Here is a 21,323-nt window from a genome sequence, read left to right as displayed (position 1 = left end):
GGTGAGTTCGCCTTTGGTAGCTTGACACGGCCGGTGAATTCTTCCGAGGCGCCGCGGCGTGCTCCGTCGAGTGGGTGAGGCGACCTGCTCCTCGTCGGCAGCGGCGCCGTGGACTCTTCCAGTCTTCCTTGCCGGAAGCAGCCTGAGATCAACATTGGCCATCAGTGTTACTCCACGGACTCGACCGGGTCGGGACGCTCACACAGCGACCTTCTTCTCCAGAGACGCAAGTACTCTCAACTTACTGGCAACCATGGTCCAGCATCCTGCCTGAATGAGTACAGCTGGGATAACAAGCAAGCAGGAGCTCAGATGCAGATGCTTCATGACTGATACATATCTGTTAGATTATATGTTTCGGTTAAGCTAGACTTGTAACGCAAGCTAGGGTTTTAGGCTTAGTCGGTTGGCTCTACTATTTATATCCCTTGTACCCCAAACAGTTTTGTATCAATTGTGAGACATAATACAATTCTACATGGTATCAGACTAATCGATCCTAACCTATGGCGCCGCCGCCTAAGCCGCCGCCGCCGCCTGGTTACTTCGACCAGCAAGCCAAGGCCGTCGCCGCCGCCGAGGCCTCGGCCTCTTCTACCCCTCCCACGGCTACTCCTCTCTCCTACGCAGACACCATAGCCGATGTCACCCCCTTCATACCTATTACTTTAGATCTTGCCCAACACAACTACTACCATTGGCGCCACCTCTTTGAGGTTCACCTCGGGCGCTGCAACCTCCGTCACCACATCGCCGCCGACGCCGCCCCTCGTCCTAACGACGCTCGCTGGATCACAGATGATCTCGCCATCATCCAATGGATCTACACACGCGTGTCCACGGAGATTTTCAATCTCGTTTTCCGTGAGGCCGCCACCGCCGCCGCCCTCTGGGCGTCCCTGCGCCAGCTCTTCCAGGACAACGCTGACGCCCGGATCAACAACCTCCACTCCGCGATCCGCAACACCCCTCAGGGGGACTCCTCGCTCAGCGTCTACTGTCAGCGCATCCAGACGATGGCGGATGAGCTCCGCGAACTAGGTGATCCTATGCCAGATCGCCAGCTTATCAACATCCTTCTCCAAGGGCTCAGCGACCGATTCAAGCCTCAAGCGGCCATGATTCCCTTCATGCAGCCTCGCCCTTCCTTCAAGGAGATCCGGTCCCTGCTGCAGAACGCCGATGATGACCTCACACGGCGGGAGGCGCGGCCTCACGTCTTCGCCGCCTCCACCCGGCCGCCCCTGCTGCCTACTCCTGCACCGGCAGGCCCGACGAGCCAGCCCACTGCCGCGGCAGGACCCCCGGTACCGTTTCCAGCCTCGGCCGGGCAGCCTCCTCCTGGCTGGCGTCCCAGCCCCAACTACAAGGGCAAGAACCCGATGTACTGGCCGCCGCGATCTGCCACTCCACCAGCCGCCTCGACGCCCGCACCAGCGCCTGCCGCTCCTCCCGCTTGGCGCCCGCCACCGGCGGTACCGACGCCTGCGCCAGCACCTGCCGCGCCGCCTACCTGGCACCCTCCTCATGATCCCTGGACCGGCATGGTTCAGGCTTGGTCCATGCCCTGGGCGGCCCCCTCTCCGATCGGCGCTCCTCCAGCTTACACGGGTGCCTGGGCGCCGGGTCTTCGCCCCCACACTGGTTCCCCTGGACTCCTCGGCCAGCGCGCCCCGCCGAACGCCTACCACGCCGCCCCGGCCTACTACAACGGGGGGATGCCATACATGCCATATCAGCACCCCCAGATGTTTCAGCCTTCGCCTGTCCTCATGCCGCCTGCTCCAACTGCCCCGCTGCATCAACCGACCTCCGCTCCTTCACCGAGCTGGGACCAATCTGCGTTCTTGCAGGCCATGAACAACTTCGCTGCCCAGGGAAACTCAGGTATGGACTGGATTTTCGATTCCGGTGCTTCTAGTCACATGTCTGCTTCTAGTAATATGCTGTCAAACTTTTCCACCACACCACTTTCATCCATAGTTCTAGGAAACGGCACTACTATACCTATATATTGCACCGGCCAAACCACCATACCTACACCCACCAAACAACTCCTCCTACGTGATGTCCTTATTGCACCCGCGCTAATCAAAAACTTAATTTCTGTTCGTCAGTTCACCCGTGACAATCTTGTTTCTATGGAATTTGATCCGTTTGGTTTATCTGTGAAGGACTACCAGACCAAAGCGGAGATCGCTCGGTTCAATAGCTCCGGCGACCTCTACACTCTCCATGGCGCCGCCACCCACGACCCACCCACCTCCATGGCGGCGTCCGTCGACCTCTGGCATCACCGTCTCGGCCACCCCCACAACGCTACCTTGTCTTCTATTCTTAGCGAATTTTCAATAAATTGTAATAAGGATAGTCATAATACCTCCATGTGTCCCTCTTGTCAGCAAGGAAAACATGTTCGCTTGCCCTTTAGTTCCTCTACTACTGTTAGTACCTTTCCTTTTGAACTTTTGCACTGCGATTTATGGACATCTCCCCATACTAGTGTCTCTGGCTTTAAATATTATTTAGTCGTTCTAGACGATTTCACACACTTTGTCTGGACTTTTCCTTTACGCAACAAATCAGACGTCCACACCATTTTCCTAAACTTTCACAAATATGTCGCCACACACTTCTTTCTTCCCATTAAATTTATCCAATGTGACAACGGCAAAGAATTTGATAACTTTCAAAACCGAAACTTCTTTCTTCAACATGGCATTCTTCTCCGATTTTCATGCCCATACACTTCACCTCAAAACGGCAAGGCAGAACGCTCGCTTCGCACAATAAACGACATCATTCGCACCCTTTTTATCCACTCCTCAATGCCACCAAAATTCTGGGCCGAAGCCTTACGCACAGCCACCTACTTACTTAACATACGGCCTCACAAGTCCAACACAAACTCTACACCATTCTACTCTCTTTACCTTAGTCATCCCAACTACTCTGAACTTCGCGTCTTTGGCTGTCTTTGTTTTCCAAACACTGCCGCCATCTCCACCAACAAACTATCACCTCGCTCCATTCCCTGTGTCTTTTTAGGATACTCTGATGAACACAAGGGTTATCGCTGCCTGGATCTCGTCTCCGGCCGCGTCCACATCTCTCGGCATGTTACTTTTTCCGAGCATATCTTCCCTTTCTCCACACGGACACCCTCCCAAACTCCCATTGACCCATCGCCTACCCTCCATCATCCCATAGCTCACCCCGCTAGGTTTCCTCACCACTACATCGCTCCTACCGCCACCCCAGTGCCCTCCTCGCCTGCCGCAGCAGACCCTTCAGCCGACTCCACTGTCGCGACAGCAGGGTCGGCTGCTTCCTCTGCCGCGTTCGCAGCTCCACCCGATACACCTATCTCCCCCGTCGCTCCTTCTCCACCTATTCCACCATCTTTGACGTCTGACTCATCCGCTGCGCCTGACGTCGTTGTTCATCCCACTCCACCTCTACCACCCCATGCTGTTCCTACCCAAGCTCCCACAAATGCTCACACAATGCGCACTCGGGCCAAAACGGGATTTCACGTTCCAAAAGGGCCGCGTCTCAATCTTCATGCCACCACTTCTCCGATCTCCCCCATCCCTAAAACCTACAAAAGTGCTCTTCTCGATCCTAACTGGGTTGCCGCTATGCGTGATGAGTTTTCTGCTCTCATTCACAATGATACATGGCGCCTTGTTCCTCGCCCTGTCGGTGCAAATATTGTTTCCGGCAAATGGGTTTTCCGCCAAAAATTTCTCTCCGACGGAACTCTCTCTCGCTACAAGGCTCGCTGGGTTTGTCGTGGTTTCTCTCAGCAGCACGGCATCGACTACGACGAGACCTTCTCTCCTGTTGTCAAGCCTAGCACTATTCGCACTGTTCTTAGCATCGCCACTTCCTCTTCTTGGCCCATTCACCAACTCGATGTCAAAAATGCCTTTCTTCATGGTGCTCTCCAAGAAACTGTTTATTGTCAACAACCTTTAGGCTTCGAAGACTCCTCTGCTCCCGATCATGTTTGTCTCCTTCAAAAATCTCTTTATGGTCTCAAACAAGCCCCTAGGGCTTGGTTCCAACGTTTTTCAACTTACATTCAAACAATCGGTTTCACTCCCTCTCTCACCGATACCTCTCTTTTTGTCTATCACACTTCCACACACACAGCTTATCTTCTTCTTTATGTTGATGATATCATTCTCACTGCTTCCACTAAGACTTTTCTTGATCATATTATTACACTGCTTAACTCTGAATTCTCTATGACTGATCTTGGTGTGCTTCATCATTTCCTTGGCATCACTGTTACACGTGACTCTAATGGTCTTTTTCTTTCCCAACATCAGTACATTCTAGATCTTCTCAACCGTGCAGGCATGATTGACTGTCAGCCTGCTCGTACACCTGTTGACACTAGCGCCAAACTCTCTGCTGATGGCGAACCATTCTCAGACCCAACTCTCTACCGTAGCATTGCGGGTGCACTACAATACCTTACTCTAACACGCCCAGAAATATCTTATTCTGTCCAACAAGTCTGCCTATATATGCATGATCCACGAGTTCCTCACTACAATCACATGAAACGCACTCTTAGATATCTAAAAGGAACATTAGATTATGGCCTTCACATAAACACCACTTCACCTACCAGTTTGACAGCATACTCTGATGCGGACTGGGCTGGATGCCCCGACACTCGTCGGTCCACGTCCGGATACTGTGTTTTTATGGGTAACAATTTGCTTTCATGGTCTTCTAAGCGACAGGTTACGGTTTCACGCTCGTCTGCAGAAGCTGAGTATCGAGCTGTTGCACATGCAGTTGCTGAGACAGTTTGGCTACGGCAGTTGTTGGCTGAACTTCATCGTCCCATCCAGCAGGCCACTATTGTTTATTGTGATAATATTTCAGCGGTTTACATGTCCAGCAATCCAGTTCAGCATCGGAGGACAAAGCATATTGAGATAGATATTCACTTCGTCAGGGAGAAAGTTGCTTTGGGCCAAGTTCGAGTTCTTCATGTTCCCACTACAGCGCAGTTCGCCGACATCTTTACCAAGGGACTGCCGACACAGTCGTTTCATGACATTCGTTTCAGTCTCAACGTGATTGAACCCCACGTTGACACTGCGGGGGGATGTTAGATTATATGTTTCGGTTAAGCTAGACTTGTAACGCAAGCTAGGGTTTTAGGCTTAGTCGGTTGGCTCTACTATTTATATCCCTTGTACCCCAAACAGTTTTGTATCAATTGTGAGACATAATACAATTCTACAATATCATATACAGATGAATAATCTGAAGGCCATGTATGCAATGTAATGGAAGTATGAGATGTTCAGTCATGTATGCCATGTATTGAAGTGTGAGATGTTCAGTAATGTAGTTGTCCATCAATTATACAGAGATTGTAAAGCTTTTCCTTGTGACTTGTTCTCATCTTGAATAATGCATGAATCATTGAGATGGAAATCAATGGAAATTCATTTCTCTGTTTGGAACTGCTGTTAATTTTTTCATAAAGGCAGACACAGAGTGGCAACAAGTCTAGGTTGTACTCAGATCCATACTACCATTCCAGTTAAACGAGAAACATTTGTACATAAATTTGGGATTGACATCTGTTTTGCAACAAGTGACGGAGAAATCTAAGCAAAGATATAAATAGTATCCTCTCGTATCAAGTACACTAGTCCAAACCACATATTACATCAACCTTCCAAGTGAAAATAAATAAAGGATGCATCTTCTAACTATGATTCATCTTATCATTCAACATTCCATCTCCACCAAATTGCATCTCAGTAGAACTTGACATTGCAGCACTGCTGAATTTCGAACAACAAGCTTGTGTATTTTCCTACAGTTGGTGGCATAACCATTGTCGATGAATCTCCCGGAGTGGTGATCATTGGATTTATGTTGGCAGTGCCAAAGTCAAACGGTTCCTGCTCGAAACAACGGAATGGAATGACCTGAATGTTGATGTAACTATCTTAGAAATTGCGACAATCTTTCTCTCGAAAAGTTAGGTTCTCATGACCATCTGCTGCCACAACCAAAGAATTAAAATTCTTGTTTACTCGTATTCCAGCCCTGTCATTCAGTAGAAGCCTCCGCTTAACATGAAAGTCCATCTTTTTGTTGCATCGAAATAACCGAGATTTCAGAGGACTTAATGTATGATTGCACAACATCTGTAGTATTCTTGCACAACATCCTCACTCTCAAAATTCATGCCCACCTCAGGGTCTTGAAGTAAGGCCTCTCCACGAGCTTCACCATGTTGGATACTAGCCTCTGTTTTTGTATATATGTTAACACATGGACAGTTTGATTCAATGAGAACGCAAGAAACTACTGTACTAGATTTACATGGTAATTATTAGAACGAAGCTACTAGGTTCACGTTCATCTGTCAATTCTAATCATGGAGAACTAACAAGATCACTCAGGAGATTTACAAGAAACAATATGAGTCGTACAGATTGGATGAGCGAGCGGCGATGTTCTTCTTGGCAGAGGCGCGAGCGGCACTGCAGCAATGTCCTTGGCAGCGGCGCCGGAGACGACGTACTCTTGGCGGCGTAAGCCTTTCTCTACGGCGTCGTGGTCGATCGATCTGGAGCAGATTGCTGGAACGATAGGAAGCAATGCTCAAATAATTTTCTGTTTTTTTCCTTCCGTAATTGCTGCTTCCTTTCTTTTCGTGGCAGTTTCCTTCTAATTTTACGGGAGTGATTTTTCTGCCAGGTCAGATGACAAGTCAGCCCGTAGCCTCTCCCCCGTAGGTTTTTTACGTAAGTGTAGCATTACTGAGCCAGTTGGACACATAAGCTGACCGCACCGCATCCACGCAAACGCACTCATGGAGCTAATTTGGGTCGCATTTCTGTCCTGACGGACAGCCGGGTCAGTTTGCGACTTTGCGTCGGCCCTCTGAAATGCCCTTATTATGCGAATCAATCCTACAAATCAAATAACCATCGTAGCATAATTTTCTATAGAATTTAATTCTATGCAAATCTTGGAACCAAACAGGCAGGTTGCAATCGTTTGTTTCCTGCCAGCTAGCTCCTGCACACAATTTCATGCAGATGGGCTGAATAACGCTGCCCTCACGCATCGCTCGTCACGTCCTCCCTATATACTGCCTGATTCGCAAGACAGAAAATACACGGCACCGAAAGTCCGAAACCACTAGCCTCATCCGGGGAAGACGATAGATACATTTACCTGCCACGCGATCCCCGAAACCAGCGCACCTTGGGCCGCGCGACGCCACGACATGGCGCAAGATCCATCCATCGACACGCGCCGTCGCGACGGTGGACATGCGAGGCGTTGCCGTTCCCGGGCGGGGGAGGCCGGAAAGCTGGCGGGCGGCTTACCGGGAAGGGAAGGAGGAAGATGGGGTGGCGCGGTTATATATAGCGGCGGCTCGACAGGTCTTTCCATAGGCTTCGCCGTGTTTCCAGTCCTCCAATTCACTCTCACACTGGTCGGACGAGCCGGACCTGCTCGTATCTTCAGATCAGCTGCGTCTGAGGTGAGCTTCTCTCTTCCATTTTTTTTTCTCTTCTTTCAGGTGGGAAATTGGGTTGCTTCCGGGCTCCACCGCCGCTAGGATGCTCATCGCCGTCTGTTTTCTCAGTCTGACTTACAAATTCTTACTTGTTCATACCATTTCTCAACACACTGAGTGTGGTTCGTTATCCAATTAAAAGTTGAGGAATACCACTTTTTTTACAACTCCTCAAGAAATTGGTTGCCTTAGAGAGATATACTTATTTGTCATGTGACTTGGAAATAGCAACTTCAAGCACATATTGAGCACTTCTTGTGTTCGTGTTGCGCTTCTAGAGAGTGGGAACTGAGAATAACAGAGTAATAATATGGAGCTGGGGAACTTAAGAACGTCACTCATACATGCGAGCAAATATTTGTTAGGCTTTGATTATTTTACCTCGCATAATGTTGCTCATATGTTTCCTTCTTTTTTTCTCAATAGAAAATGGCAATGAGGGTGAATCCTCCGTACGGCATGCGAAACAAAGGGAAGCACTACTACACCATGTGGCAGACCATGTTCGAGATCGACACCAAGTACCTGCCCATCAAGCCTATCGGGAGAGGGGCCTACGGGGTAGTTTGCTCGTCAGTAGACCAGGAGACCAACGAGAAGGTCGCGATCAAAAAGATAAACAATGTCTTCAGCAATCGCAAGGAGGCGCTGAGGATGCTGCGCGAGCTGAAGCTCCTTCGGCACTTCAGGCACAAGAACGTTATTTGTTTGAAGGATATAATGATGCCCATAAACAGGAAGAGCTTCAAGGATGTGTATCTGGTCTCTGAACTCATGGACACCGACCTGCATCAGATTATCAATTCGTCTCAGCCGCTTTCCAACGATCATTGCCTATATTTCCTTTTTCAGGTAACTGTCTGCTCTGTTTTTCATTCTTACCGCCTGTCCAATTGCTCTGTTCATCATTCTGCCCATAAGTTTGTTTATTCGCAACTCAGGCCTGACTGGAAGTCATGGTTATGGCTTGATAGGCGTAGCAGTGATTTTTTCCTTCCGATACAAATCAAAGTAGGTCTCATAAATTCGCAGCCTTCAACTAAGCTATGCCTAATACCTAACTGGGCTTACATTCCATGCCTCATGCCTAAGTGTTGTTGTTTTAGTCGATTTTTTTAAATCTTGGATTGCTTCAGAAAAGGTTCTTGTGTGGTGATAGAGTGATGTTTTTGTAGTCCTATACCAATCTGCATTAGTTCATGGTCTATCACGTTGTTAGGGTGACTTCCAACCAGTTAAGTTGCCAAAAGAATGATCTGATTATTCCTGGAAGAAGCACCGGCTAACTTCGGTGTGTCTAGTACGTAGGAGGCTTTTATAGCCACACCAAATAGTGTTTGTGCTTAGAATTTTAATTCTTAGAAGAAGATTAATACACATCAGATTTACACAGGGTAGTTGCATTAACATATACTAATATATAACTTAATCCTGCGAATTACTTGTAAAGGAACAGTATTTACCTGCTTGACTTACAATTTTTTTTTTACTGTAGTGTTTTCGTATTTTGTGTTGATTGTTTTACAGCTTCACTCATACTTGTCGACCGATTAATAATCTAAGATGCCACCTTTTGTTGACTGCAGCTGCTCCAAGGGCTGAAGTGCATTCATTCAGCAGGGATACTCCATAGAGACCTGAAACCAGAGAACCTTCTGGTTAACGCAAACAGTGATCTGAAGATCTGTGACTTTGGTCTGGCTCGCATAAATAACACTGAAGGTCAACTTATGACTGAATATGTTGTTACTCGCCCATATAGAGCTCCTGAGCTGCTGCTCGGCTTGGACAGCTATGGTACCTCCATAGATGTCTGGTCTGTTGGCTGCATATTTGCTGAGCTACTTGGCCGGAAGCCGATCTTTCGAGGAACGGGGAGCCTAGATCAGCTTAAGCACATAGTCAATGTTCTTGGCAGCGTGGGTGATGCTGACCTTGAGTTCATTGACAACACAAACACCCGTGAGTACATTCAATCCATTCCATACACTCCTGGCATTCCCCTCGCCGGTATGTACCCGCAAGCACATCCCCTTGCCATTGATTTACTGCAGAAGATGCTTGTCTTCGATCCTTCAAAAAGGATTGGTGTCACTGAGGCTCTAGAGCACCCCTACATGTCTGCGTTGTATGATCCAAGCGCAAACCCTCCTGCTGAGGTGCCCATCGATCTCGGTATAGATGAAAACCTCAGCGTAGAGATGATACGAGAAATGTTGTGGCAGGAGATGCTCCAGAACCGCCCGAGGACGTCAAAATCGGGGAGAATGTGACAATCAGGAGATGCTCCATGGGTTGTAACCTTGCATGCACAGTATTTATGCAAATGTACACTCTCCATACGATCATACGTGTAAGCTTATGTGCTTGACAGTTAAAGATGCTATGACATTGGGACTACAAACATGGAAACGGAAGTTAGAAGAAAAATATATTTATTCCAACACAAAGAGTATACTTGCAACTTCAAAAGTATAATGTAGTTGCCAAGTGCCAGAGCAACAGAAAAGGATTTCGTGGTTATGTATAGTTTTTTGTCATTGGACTGACTGAATTCTTAGTGACTACTTACAGTTGAAAGCTATTTATCTGATGGGCTTTGTCATGATCTGTCTATTTTTCATTCTCGGTTCTACCAGACACGCAAGTTAGGTGTAATGTAGTAGTTCATACCTATGATTAGACTTGATGTATATGCATATGACCTTTTTCTCTTGTAAGCATATCTGCCCTCTCTTAATTGTTTTCTCCTTACTTACCCTTTGATATGATATAAAGTATTGACGAATCTGCTACGCTCTTAATAATATATTGCACGCTCTTAATAATATATTGCACAGATTAAAGCAATATTGCAAGCGGAGTAATTGGTGGTTGCAAATTAGATATTTGTCATGCTTTATGTTAGGTTGCTAGTTGCTACATCTTTAAAAACATGTTTACCAGTCAATGTCTTCGAGGAAAAGGGGCCGGGGTAAACTTTTACCTGCTCTAATGCAAGGACATGCAGACGCTGCGGAAAGAAAAAACACTAGCAATGCTTCAGGGAAGCTGATGACAGTGACAGTTAAATATTACTAGTGCGACAGCATATTTTTCACCTAGTTGATTGGCCTCTTTCTGTAGTTCTTCTTACCTATTTTCAGTCACCAACATGACAGAATTTAGTGAACCCCCTTACTACCTTACACCTTAAACTTCTTCTACATGCTAGTACTTTCAGTTTTGTTTACTGCACTATCTGTAAAAGCATCTAAGTGGTGTCTTCCATTCTAGATCAACAAACAGTACTTAAGGAAAAGCATTTACAACTTGCATAAATTCAACCAGGCAAGCTTTTCTTGATGTTCTGGCATACGATAGATGACTGTGGGCAGTATTTATTTTACTTGTGTTGTCACTCGTGCTATATTGTCCCACCATGCATTGTATCAAAATTCAGAACGAACTATTTTGTAGCAACTAGGACAAGCAGTACTGCAGCAACTAAGATAGTGGCAGAGGGAAGAAAGCAAAGCAACCTTATGCCCTTAGAGCAACTCCAAACGAGGCTCTATATCTCGGCGTGCATCAACTTTGCAGCGCGCTTCATCTGCATATAGCGTGTGTTGCTCGCTTTTCCTCTACCGGAAGCGTTAAACGGCGGCGCGCTAACCTAGAAAAAAAAAACCTTCCCTAGCAGGCGCGTTAAAATGCAGCGCCACAAAAACGATTTTGCAAAGAAATGGCACAAAACAAGATCTAGAAAATAGGATAAACACTAGTTTAGATAGAACAGAAAATAAAGATGGTTCATATTACAAAATAGTGCATATGAGTTCAAGGACCACATGGCATCCCAACGGGGGTTGTCCTCGGCGATGGTCGTCAGACCGGCCATCTACGCGTTGATGAAGGCCCGTCTAGCGGTCAGCGTATTTCTTCTCCTCGAGAAAGCGGGCCGCACATTCGAGCCGCGTGCGCTCGTCCAGCACGCGGCGATGAGAATGAGAATACAGTGTTCCAGTTTTTGCTGGCGGCGCTGCTCCATCTGCGTGACGTGACGAGACCTTGTTCTGCTCCATCCACCGGAGTGGCAGAACAGCAACACGTTTCGTCGTGGGCTTGCCCCTGTCCCTGGGCGAGCCTTTGCTTCCACTGCCCGGCCCCACCAGTCAGCGCCCTCCCTGCCGCGTCGCCGTGGCGACCGCCGCAGGCGGCCAAACCAGCCGGAGCGCCTACCTCGCGCGTCCTGCTCGCTCCCAAATCCACGCTTCCGCTCCGGCACCGGCACCGGCACCGGCAATTCCCCCAAGTATTTGGACACTGGAGAATCCGGAGAACAAACTTACCCAGTTTAAGGTGCTGTGATGTTTAGTTTAGTACCCAATTTAAGGCAAAAGTTTCCAATGTAAAAGTTTATTTAAAATGCCCCAACCTTCATTTTGTGAGTTGGAGATTGTATGCTCTCACCTCCTGCGTGAGCGCCTCCTCCGAACCAGGATCTCACCCTTGCGCACACTCACACCTCTAATAACCATATCAGTGTATGGTAGTTTTGTGGAAGAAAAGAAACTCAAAGAAACTGGCAATTTGGATAACTTGTTTAGGAGCAATTGGCAGCTAGAATGGCACACACTGTCTATCATTTTATTGACCATGCTTGGGCTAAAATCTTAAATCTCCTCTCTACCTTGTAGGAGGCCACTGAAGGGCAGCAAAACGTACATGATGATGAAGACGGTGAAATTCCTAATGGCCCTGACACATCTTCGTTCAAAGCGTTTCTGCTGTCATTTATGTCCGCATCAAGCTCTAGCATTGATTCGACGGAGACCATACCTGAGCAGAATCTGGACATGGAATACCCAACTTTAACACCTGTTGGTAGGGGAAACAAGGAAAGGAAGGGGTTGCTTAGTAGAGGCAAGCATTCCATCGGAAAGATTATCAACAAGGCAGGAAGAATTGGTCGCTTCAGACAAAAGCCCACCCACGTCATTGATAGTGAAATAGCAAGTCAGACATGGTCAGTTTCGTCCGAATTGGATCTCAAGAGGTCAAAGGAGTCTGCTTCAAACCATAAGCTGCCAGCTATGTCTGAACCGTCCATGCTTTTGTCAGAAACGATGCGGAATGATCTTTATCCATCTCTTCCTCTTCTTGTTCAAGGAAAGAACTGGATGTTGGTTTACAGGTTATCTCCCGAATCTGAATATGTCCTGGTTATTCTTGTTTTGGTTACTCTAGCTGTCAATTGTTTGATGTCTATGTTCGTAATTGTGCAGTACCTGGAGGCATGGGATTTCTCTATCTACCCTGTACAGAAGGAGTATGCTTTGCGCTGGTGATTCACTTCTGGTATGCTACATACTGTTGCTTCTGTATAACTTTCACCGTTCACATCTTTACGTGCAATACAATATCAGCTGAATATGGTATGAACTGATACATTCTTGTAAGTAGCACCATACTGCATGTAGTAAGATGTCAACTGTGATCCCACTAAAGTCCCACTTGTAGTTCATTTTATCAATTCTAGTTTAAATTTTGTGGTAGAAATCACAAAATGAACTATTAAGTGAGATTTTGGTGGGATCCCGCATGCATCTCTAGCATGTAGCATGTTTTTATAACAATCTCATTCACCCATTTAATATCACATATCTGAGCAATTCTATTACTCGCTCTGATCCAAATTACTTGTCATAGATCTAGGCAAAATGTTTCATAAAATCTGTCTAGGTTAATTGAATCTGTGACACGTAATTTGGATAGGAGGAAGTAGACTTTTTAGGATGGGCTAACCACTTAATCTTGTTGGTGCACATGACATTTTCCCTGCAACATGTCTTTGGTGCGATGCTCCAAGCACCAAACTTGCTTCAGTTGCATCCAGCACCTTCCAGCATATGAATTTGGTGATATTACATTGGTGTGTATTACAAAATTCCTGGAGTAAAGGGGCAGGTAGTTTGGAAGCTTGGAACATGAAAACATTATGTAGTCATGGGCGCTTAGGGGCACTTGCTAGCTCTTCATCTAGTTTCTGTTTATTTGTGAGCAGCATGGAGGTTATTAAATAAGGTTGCTGTATAGATTACTGAAAACTTTGTGTCATGTGGGGCCAAGCCTACAGCCGTCGCAAGGGCAAGGGCCCTGCGGTCCCTTAGAGTCCTCCTAGTTAAAGTTAGTAGAGTTTGGGTATAATTGGAAAGGTTTAGTCCCGAAGAAGGTTACCCTGCCAATTACCTAAACTAGAGTTAGAGTTAGATGCAAATTCTGTAATTGGCTATTATATAAAGCCATCCCTATGCGTTTTAAGGAACAAGCAGAATTAATCCAATCTCTCACCTCTTGCTCCTGCGCCTAGGCGCCTATCCTCACCTCCTTCTCCAACCATAGGCCGACGGGATTATCGCCCTAAGCCACCCACCGATCACAACTACAACCTACGATCCAATCCTCCCCCAACCCGTGACAACTTGGTATCAGATTCATCTTCGATCCCGGCGGCTGCCATGGAGCCTCCGCCGCCACCTCCGCAAACCCTAGCCGAGATCATCGCCAAACAGCAGGAGGATAACCAATCTGTGCTCGCCACCCTCACCAGCCTCGCCGATGAAAATCACCAAGCAAGGGCTGAACGTGCGGAGGACCGCACCACCCTCAAGTCCATCGCCGAGACACTCCAAAAGTTTCAGGGCGATATCGCGGATACAGTTCAGCAGCAACGTGCCCACAATCTCGCTCTCCTTCGCCTTGAAGGGAAGGGCGCGCCCCAACTTGGCGGCCTAGGGCTCATGCAGGCGCCAACGTCTACGGCCAGGGTTGGTGTACCGCCGGCCATGGCGGACGCATCTGATCGCGCCCCCCGCCTCTACAAAATCGACTTTCTCCTCTTTGATGGGGCAAGCGACCCACGACCATGGTTGACGCGCTGCAACCTCTTCTTCCTCGGTCAGCGAACGCAGGAATCCGATAAGACCTGGTTGGCTTCGTACCACCTCACCGACGTCGCCGCCTTATGGTACGGCCACCTCGAGGCAAAACTGGGTCAGCGACCGTCTTGGGGCGAGTTTCAGACCCTAATCTCCAACCACTTCGGACCACCGACGCGCGCCAACCCCTTCGGTGAGCTGATCTCGACACGCCGTACTGGCACTGTCGCGGATTACTCCAAGCGATTCCTCGAAAATCTCTCACGGATCCAGCCAATCGCTGACGCCGAGGAGCGGGATATATTCACCAATAATTTGGGGGAGCCCATGAAGACGCAGGTGGAGATGCTGAAACCTGCTACGCTCGACGCCGCGATGGACTTGGCCATATCCTTCGAGCACCTGAACATTGTTACTGGAGCCGCCACAACTGCGACTCGGCCAATCCGCCCGTCCAGGACCGCAGCCAGCCCCACTCCAGCAGCCCAAGAATCAGCCGGGTCAGCACCAGCACTCGTTTTCAAAAAGCTCACCCCTGCTGAGATGGACGACCGCCGTGCCAAGGGCCTGTGTTTCAATTGTGACGAGAAGTTTTTGCGGGGACATCGCTGCAAACGGCTGTTCTACATACAGTCCGCTGACGACGAGGAGGAGCCCTTAGCAGACGCACATGAGGAGGCCAAAATTTCACTTCTCGCTGTCACTGGAATTCCCACCAGCGATACCATGCAGGTTGCTATACGTATCGGGGATCGTGACCTGGTTGCCCTGCTGGATTCTGGTAGTACGCATAACTTCATTCACGAGGAGTTGGCCACTGTTGTGGGGTTGCCCTTCTCCTCTGATCGCCGCCTTGGAGTCACAGTTGCTAATGGGGACCGGGTTACTTGCCGTGGACTACTCAAGCAGGCAGCGATCACAATTGACACGGAGAATTTTTTGGTCGACTTGCACGCCATTCCATTGGGCGGGTTTGACGTTGTGCTTGGTACATGTTTTCTCAAGACGCTCGGACCCATTGTGTGGGATTTCACCACTCAGTGGATGTCGTTTTGGCACACGGACCATCGGGTGGAGTGGACAGGTCTTGGTTCTTCAGGCCGGCCTGCACACCTACATGTCTGCGAGGGCAGAGCTCTTCTCGACAGCCTCCTGGTCGCGTTCTCGGACGTCTTCGCCGAGCCCCAGGGTCTACCGCCGCCACGCGCTCATGACCATCATATTCACCTTATTCCTGGGACGCAGCCCGTCGCCATCCGGCCCTACCGCTACCCGGCTATTCAGAAGGATGAACTAGAACGTCAATGTGCAGAGATGCTTGCTCGGGGCCTTATCCGCCACAGCTCGTCAGGCTACCATCAAGTTCGAATGGCCCCGGAAGACATCCACAAAACGGCGTTCCGCACTCATGAGGGCCTTTTCGAGTTTGTGGTGATGGCATTTGGGTTAACCAATGCGCCCGCGACCTTCCAAGCACTGATGAACGATGTACTTGGACCTTTCCTTCGTCGATTTGTTCTGGTTTTCTTTGACGACATTTTGATATACAGCTCCTCGTGGTTGGACCACCTTCGCCATGTCAAGCTCGTCTTGGAGGCTATGCGCACACATCAGTTGTATCTCAAGCGCCCCAAGTGCTCTTTTGGGGAGGAATCTATGGCCTATCTAGGACACGTCATCTCTGCGAAAGGAGTGGCCATGGACAGCGATAAGGTCCTCGCCGTGGTCGACTGGCCGGCACCCCGTACAGTTCGAGCTGTGAGGGGATTCTTGGGTTTGGCGGGATACTACCGCAAGTTCATTAAGGGGTTCGGCACCATTGCGGCGCCCCTCACCGCACTACTGAAGAAGGATGGATTTCTCTGGACTGACCAGGCGGCGACCGCATTTGAGGCCCTTAAGGTTGCACTCACTACTGCACCGGTTCTTCGGTTGCCTGATTTTACAGCTCCGTTCATTGTGGAATGTGATGCCTCTGGATCTGGTTTTGGTGCCGTGATGCATCAGGGAGAAGGGCCAATTGCCTACTTCAGCAAACCCATCGCTCCACGACATGTTTCTCTAGCTGCATATGAGAGGGAACTCATAGGGCTTGTTCAAGCCGTGCGTCATTGGCGCCCTTATCTCTGGGGTCGTGCTTTCATTGTCAAAACTGATCATTACAGCCTCAAATTTTTGCTGCACCAGCGCCTGGCCACAATTCTGCAGCATCATTGGGTTGGCAAGCTTTTGGGCTTTGACTTTACAGTAGAGTATAAACCAGGACGACAGAACATTGTCGCCGACGCTCTTTCTCGCCGTGAGGTTGCTACCGGCCATACATGCGCTATCACAGGGACTTCTTTTGATTTATTTGAGGCTCTCCGTCAGGCCGCGCACACAGACCCGGCATTGGTCGCCTTTCGGGAACAGCTTGAGTCAGGCGAGTTGGGACAGCCTTGGGCATTGGTCGACGGCATTGTTACGTTCCAGCAACGGGCCTATGTACCTCCCTCGTCGCCGCTTGTCGGGGAGGTCTTGGCGGCAGCTCACGATGATGGTCATGAAGGTATCCAGAAGTCTTTGCATCGCCTACGCCGGGATTTTCATTTGCCACAAGCACGGTCCGCCCTGCAGCAGTATATTCGTGCTTGTACAGTTTGTCAACGCAATAAGACAGAGCAGCTTCATCCCGCTGGACTCTTACAGCCATTGACAGTACCATCTCGTGTCTGGGAAGACATCTCCATGGATTTTATTGAGGCATTACCTAAGGTGGGCGGTAAGAGTGTCATCCTTACACTGGTGGATCGTTTCTCCAAGTATGCCCATTTTATTCCTTTGGCACATCCATATACTGCTGAGACGGTTGCTAAGGAGTTTTTCTCCCATATTGTTCGTCTTCACGGTTTTCCTACATCCATTGTTTCGGATAGAGATGTGGTATTCACTTCGGGATTTTGGAAAGCTTTATTTGTGGCTGCGGGTACACGCTTACACATGAGTTCCGCATTCCATCCACAGTCGGACGGCCAGGCAGTGAATAAGGTCATCACTATGTACCTTAGATGCATTACTGGGGATAGGCCTCGCCAGTGGCTTCAATGGTTACCATGGGCTGAGTACTGCTACAACACTTCCTATCACTCGGCGCTGAAGGACACACCTTTTAGGATTGTGTATGGCCGTGACCCTCCGTCTCTTCGTGATTATACTCCAGGCGAGATTCGTAATCAGGCGGTGGAGCGACAAATTCTGGACCGCGACCAGTTCTTGCTAGATGTCCGTGACCGTCTCCTTCAAGCAGCTCAGCAGTACAAACACTTTTATGATGTCAAGCATAGGGCTATTTCCTTTGATGTGGGCGAGTGGGTTTGGCTTCGTCTGCAGCACCGGCCAGCGGCGTTCTTGGGAGCGGGAGCAAAAGGCAAATTGGCACCCAAGTATTTTGGGCCTTTCAAGATCCTCGCTCAGATTGATTCGGTGGCATACCGTCTGGAGTTACCGCCTCGTGCCCGCATTCATAACGTGTTTCATGTTGGGGTCCTCAAGAAGTACCATGGTCCGCCTCCGACAGGTCCTCCACAGCTTCCTCCGCTATTTCAGGGACGCGTTCATCCGACTCCAGTACAAGCATTGCGTGAGCGGATTGCTCGTGGAGTCCAGCAGGTGCTCATTCAATGGGAAGGCCAGCCTGCGTCTGCAGCGTCTTGGGAGGATGTCACCGCATTTAGGGAGCGCTATTCAGACTTCCAGCTTGAGGACAAGCTGTTTCAGAATGGAGGGGGAGATGTCATGTGGGGCCAAGCCTACAGCCGTCACAAGGGCAAGGGCCCTGCGGCCCCTTAGAGTCCTCCTAGTTAAAGTTAGTAGAGTTTGGGTATAATTGGAAAGGTTTAGTCCCGAAGAAGGTTACCCTGCCAATTACCTAAACTAGAGTTAGAGTTAGATGCAAATTCTGTAATTGGCTATTATATAAAGCCATCCCTATGCGTTTTAAGGAACAAGCAGAATTAATCCAATCTCTCACCTCTTGCTCCTGCGCCTAGGCGCCTATCCTCACCTCCTTCTCCAACCATAGGCCGACGGGATTATCGCCCTAAGCCACCCACCGATCACAACTACAACCTACGATCCAATCCTCCCCCAACCCGTGACACTTTGCCTTCCACAAAGCATTTTATTTGTTCGAGATCTGATTTCTTTATTCTGTGTCATTTGATTTGGTCCTTAGACACTGAACTTCTGAGTTTTTTTTAGCTATAGAAGCCGCTGTATACATATTAAAGGTACCGTTTATGTCTTAGTTAGGACTAATGTTTCTCTTGGTTTTTGTACAATTTAGTTCCTCATGTCAACTTCTTAATTTGTGCTGTCACAGATAATTGGGGATAAGAAGGGAGCAGTTTTTGGTGGTTTGGTAGAGGCCCCTTTGCGACCTATCATGCAAAGGAAGTATCAGGTTTTACTTCCACGCATATTCTGATGGTGTTTCTTGGATGTATTTTATCTTACAGGATTACAGTGATCTTTGTTTACACTGTCTTTCAGGGGACCAAAAACTGCTTCGTGTTCACCAATGTAGCTGGCCATCCTGTTATATATCGTTCAACAGGTAATTTTGTATAACTTTGACAAGATTTCCCAGTGCATAAGAACATGTAAAACTGGAAATATCCGTTCTTCTGTGTTAGTTTACATCTTTGCTATTAACAGTTAGCACTAGGGTGACTCCTTCGTACTGCAAACCATCAGATTTATCTTGACATAAGATTGATCTGATCAATAGCTTCTCCTAAGTTGCCATAGATCATGTTGTAATTGATATTTCTATAGACTTCATTATCTTATTGTTGGGACCACTGGTATTTCTAGAAGTGAATATCAGTTGTTGTGCTACTACTTTGCTTCCTTCCTTTGGGTTAATGTTAAATTTCCAATTGCAGGTGCTAATAACTATTTCACGTTTTGCTCCCCTGAGTATTTGGCAATCGGTGGTGGTGGTCACTTCGCGCTTTATCTCGATGAAGACCTGTAATCTACTAATCTCTGTCCTTCTCTCCCACCTTTTGCCACACATAATTTCTGTTATTTGACATGTTTATGTTGGTATGCCAACTTCCACATGAGCACGTGTCTTTACACCTTCCTTTCCAAATATTTTCCAGCTTAACACCTTGATGCAACTTACATGTTCACTTTTGCTGTTTGTTGATCTTTCCAGTCTGAATGGTTCAAGTTCCACCTCTGAAACGTTTAACAACCCATGCCTATCAGTTTCCCAGGAATTTGAAGTCAAACATGTAGAGGTAAATGGTCTGTGATGTTCATTTAGTTAATTCTCAGCATCTCTATTCTATCGTGATGGAAATTGAGACTAATCACGTTTCCCATGCAGTTGTGGGGCTTCGTAAATGCTTCTATGTACGATGAGATGCTCACAGTCTGCCGTACTGAGAAACCTGGAATCTGGAATCTGTGACTGTTCACAAATTTCTGAGGCGTTGACAATGATGGCTTGTACAGTTTTGCAAGTATATAGGCTTGTTAGAATTTGACCTAAAGCTTCAAAGTAAAAGGTCTGGAGGAAACTGGTTTGCTTATGGATTCGTGGACATGAAACAGCACAGGTCTGGGACTTGACTGGAGCAACTTCCTGCTCATGTTTGTAAATATTGTAGAGTAGTCAAATCCCCCTGCTGAGCACTTAGAGATGTACCGAATAGATATCCACCATCTTCCTCTTATCTTATACTACTAAAATAGGTTTATCTTATAATCCTGAAGTAAGAAATACTCGAGTGATTATTAACAGTTCCCTATAATGCATTAGAAGTATGGAATGTGAAATGCATAGTTGGTGCAATTAGCTTTTTGGAACAATAATAAGAAATATACTAGTCCCTTTGATCCATAATAAGTGTCGGTTTTAGTTCAAATTATAGGTCGGAAGGAGTATATTGTTGTCGAGTATTTCATCATATTGACCTTGATTTGCAATGCTCTGTGCGCCTCCACTTGAGCTCTAGGAGGGGAAAGGGAAGATGGCAGTACAGAAAAGAGAGATACTCGCCTTGCGGGGAGTGACCTCCATGAGAACACATGGCAAGCTGATATTGTGCTTGGTCGAAAGGGCACCTAGCATCCTGTGGGGTTACCTATGCCTGTTTTTGGAATAGTAGAAACTTTGGATGATTCAATTCAATAACTCGTGTGTTTCTTTCATCCAAAGCTTCGCTTAGAACAAGAATCTATTCACTCCAGCATAAAGAGTATACTTGCAACTTTACAGTATAATGCAGTTGCCAAGTGGGAAAAGCTTTTCTGTTTATGTATAGTTCTAAATTTTGTTCATCAGCAAGATGTTACCACATAATTATCTGTACCATGTAGACTGACTGAATTCCTACTGACCAATTACAGCTGAAAGCTATTTATCTGCTTTGCAAAAAAAGAGCTATTTATCTGATGGGATTTGTCACGATCTGTCTATTTTTCTTCCGCAGTTCTACCAGACACGCAAGTTAGGTGTGGTGTAGTAGTTGATACCTATGATTAGATATCAATTTTTATCTGTGGCATAGGAAACGTATTGCTCTGTCCAATATATAGTGATGTAAATGCATATGACTTCTTTCTCTTGTAAGTATATCTTCGCACTCGTAATTGTATTTTTCTTACATTGCCTTTGCTATCAAATAAAGTATTGACGTGTCTGCTATGCTCTTAATAATATTGCACATATTAAAGCAGTATTGCACGTCGAGTAATTGGTGGCTGCAAATTAGATTTGTGACATCCTTTAAGATTTGTGATTCTCTCTTTTTGAGAAAGCATATAAACAC

At 47.5% G+C, this 21,323-nt stretch overlaps 2 protein-coding genes across 2 annotated transcripts; both read left to right on the top strand.

The window, feature by feature from the left end:
* The first annotated feature begins 7,154 nt into the window (after window positions 1-7,154).
* Window positions 7,155-10,339, top strand: LOC127317627 (mitogen-activated protein kinase 4). Its single transcript, XM_051348198.2, has 3 exons — window positions 7,155-7,543; window positions 8,006-8,431; window positions 9,166-10,339. The coding sequence occupies exons 1-3, from the start codon at window positions 7,283-7,285 to the stop codon at window positions 9,850-9,852; spliced, it is 1,374 nt and encodes a 457-aa protein (XP_051204158.1). The 5' UTR covers window positions 7,155-7,282; the 3' UTR covers window positions 9,853-10,339.
* Window positions 10,340-11,439: 1,100 nt separating this feature from the next.
* On the top strand, window positions 11,440-20,784 carry LOC127316074 (uncharacterized). Its single transcript, XM_051346495.2, has 8 exons — window positions 11,440-11,493; window positions 12,259-12,755; window positions 12,847-12,919; window positions 18,860-18,940; window positions 19,030-19,093; window positions 19,425-19,512; window positions 19,703-19,787; window positions 19,877-20,784. Exons 1-8 carry the CDS (start codon window positions 11,440-11,442, stop codon window positions 19,958-19,960), a joined length of 1,026 nt encoding a protein of 341 aa, XP_051202455.1. The 3' UTR covers window positions 19,961-20,784.
* The last annotated feature ends 539 nt before the right edge of the window (window positions 20,785-21,323 follow it).

The sequence above is a fragment of the Lolium perenne genome, chromosome 7, assembly GCF_019359855.2.
Source record: "Lolium perenne isolate Kyuss_39 chromosome 7, Kyuss_2.0, whole genome shotgun sequence".
Classification (NCBI taxonomy): Eukaryota; Viridiplantae; Streptophyta; class Magnoliopsida; order Poales; family Poaceae; genus Lolium; species Lolium perenne.
The sequence above is the reverse complement of the archived record's forward strand: the minus strand, read 5'-3'. Positions and strand labels throughout refer to the sequence as shown.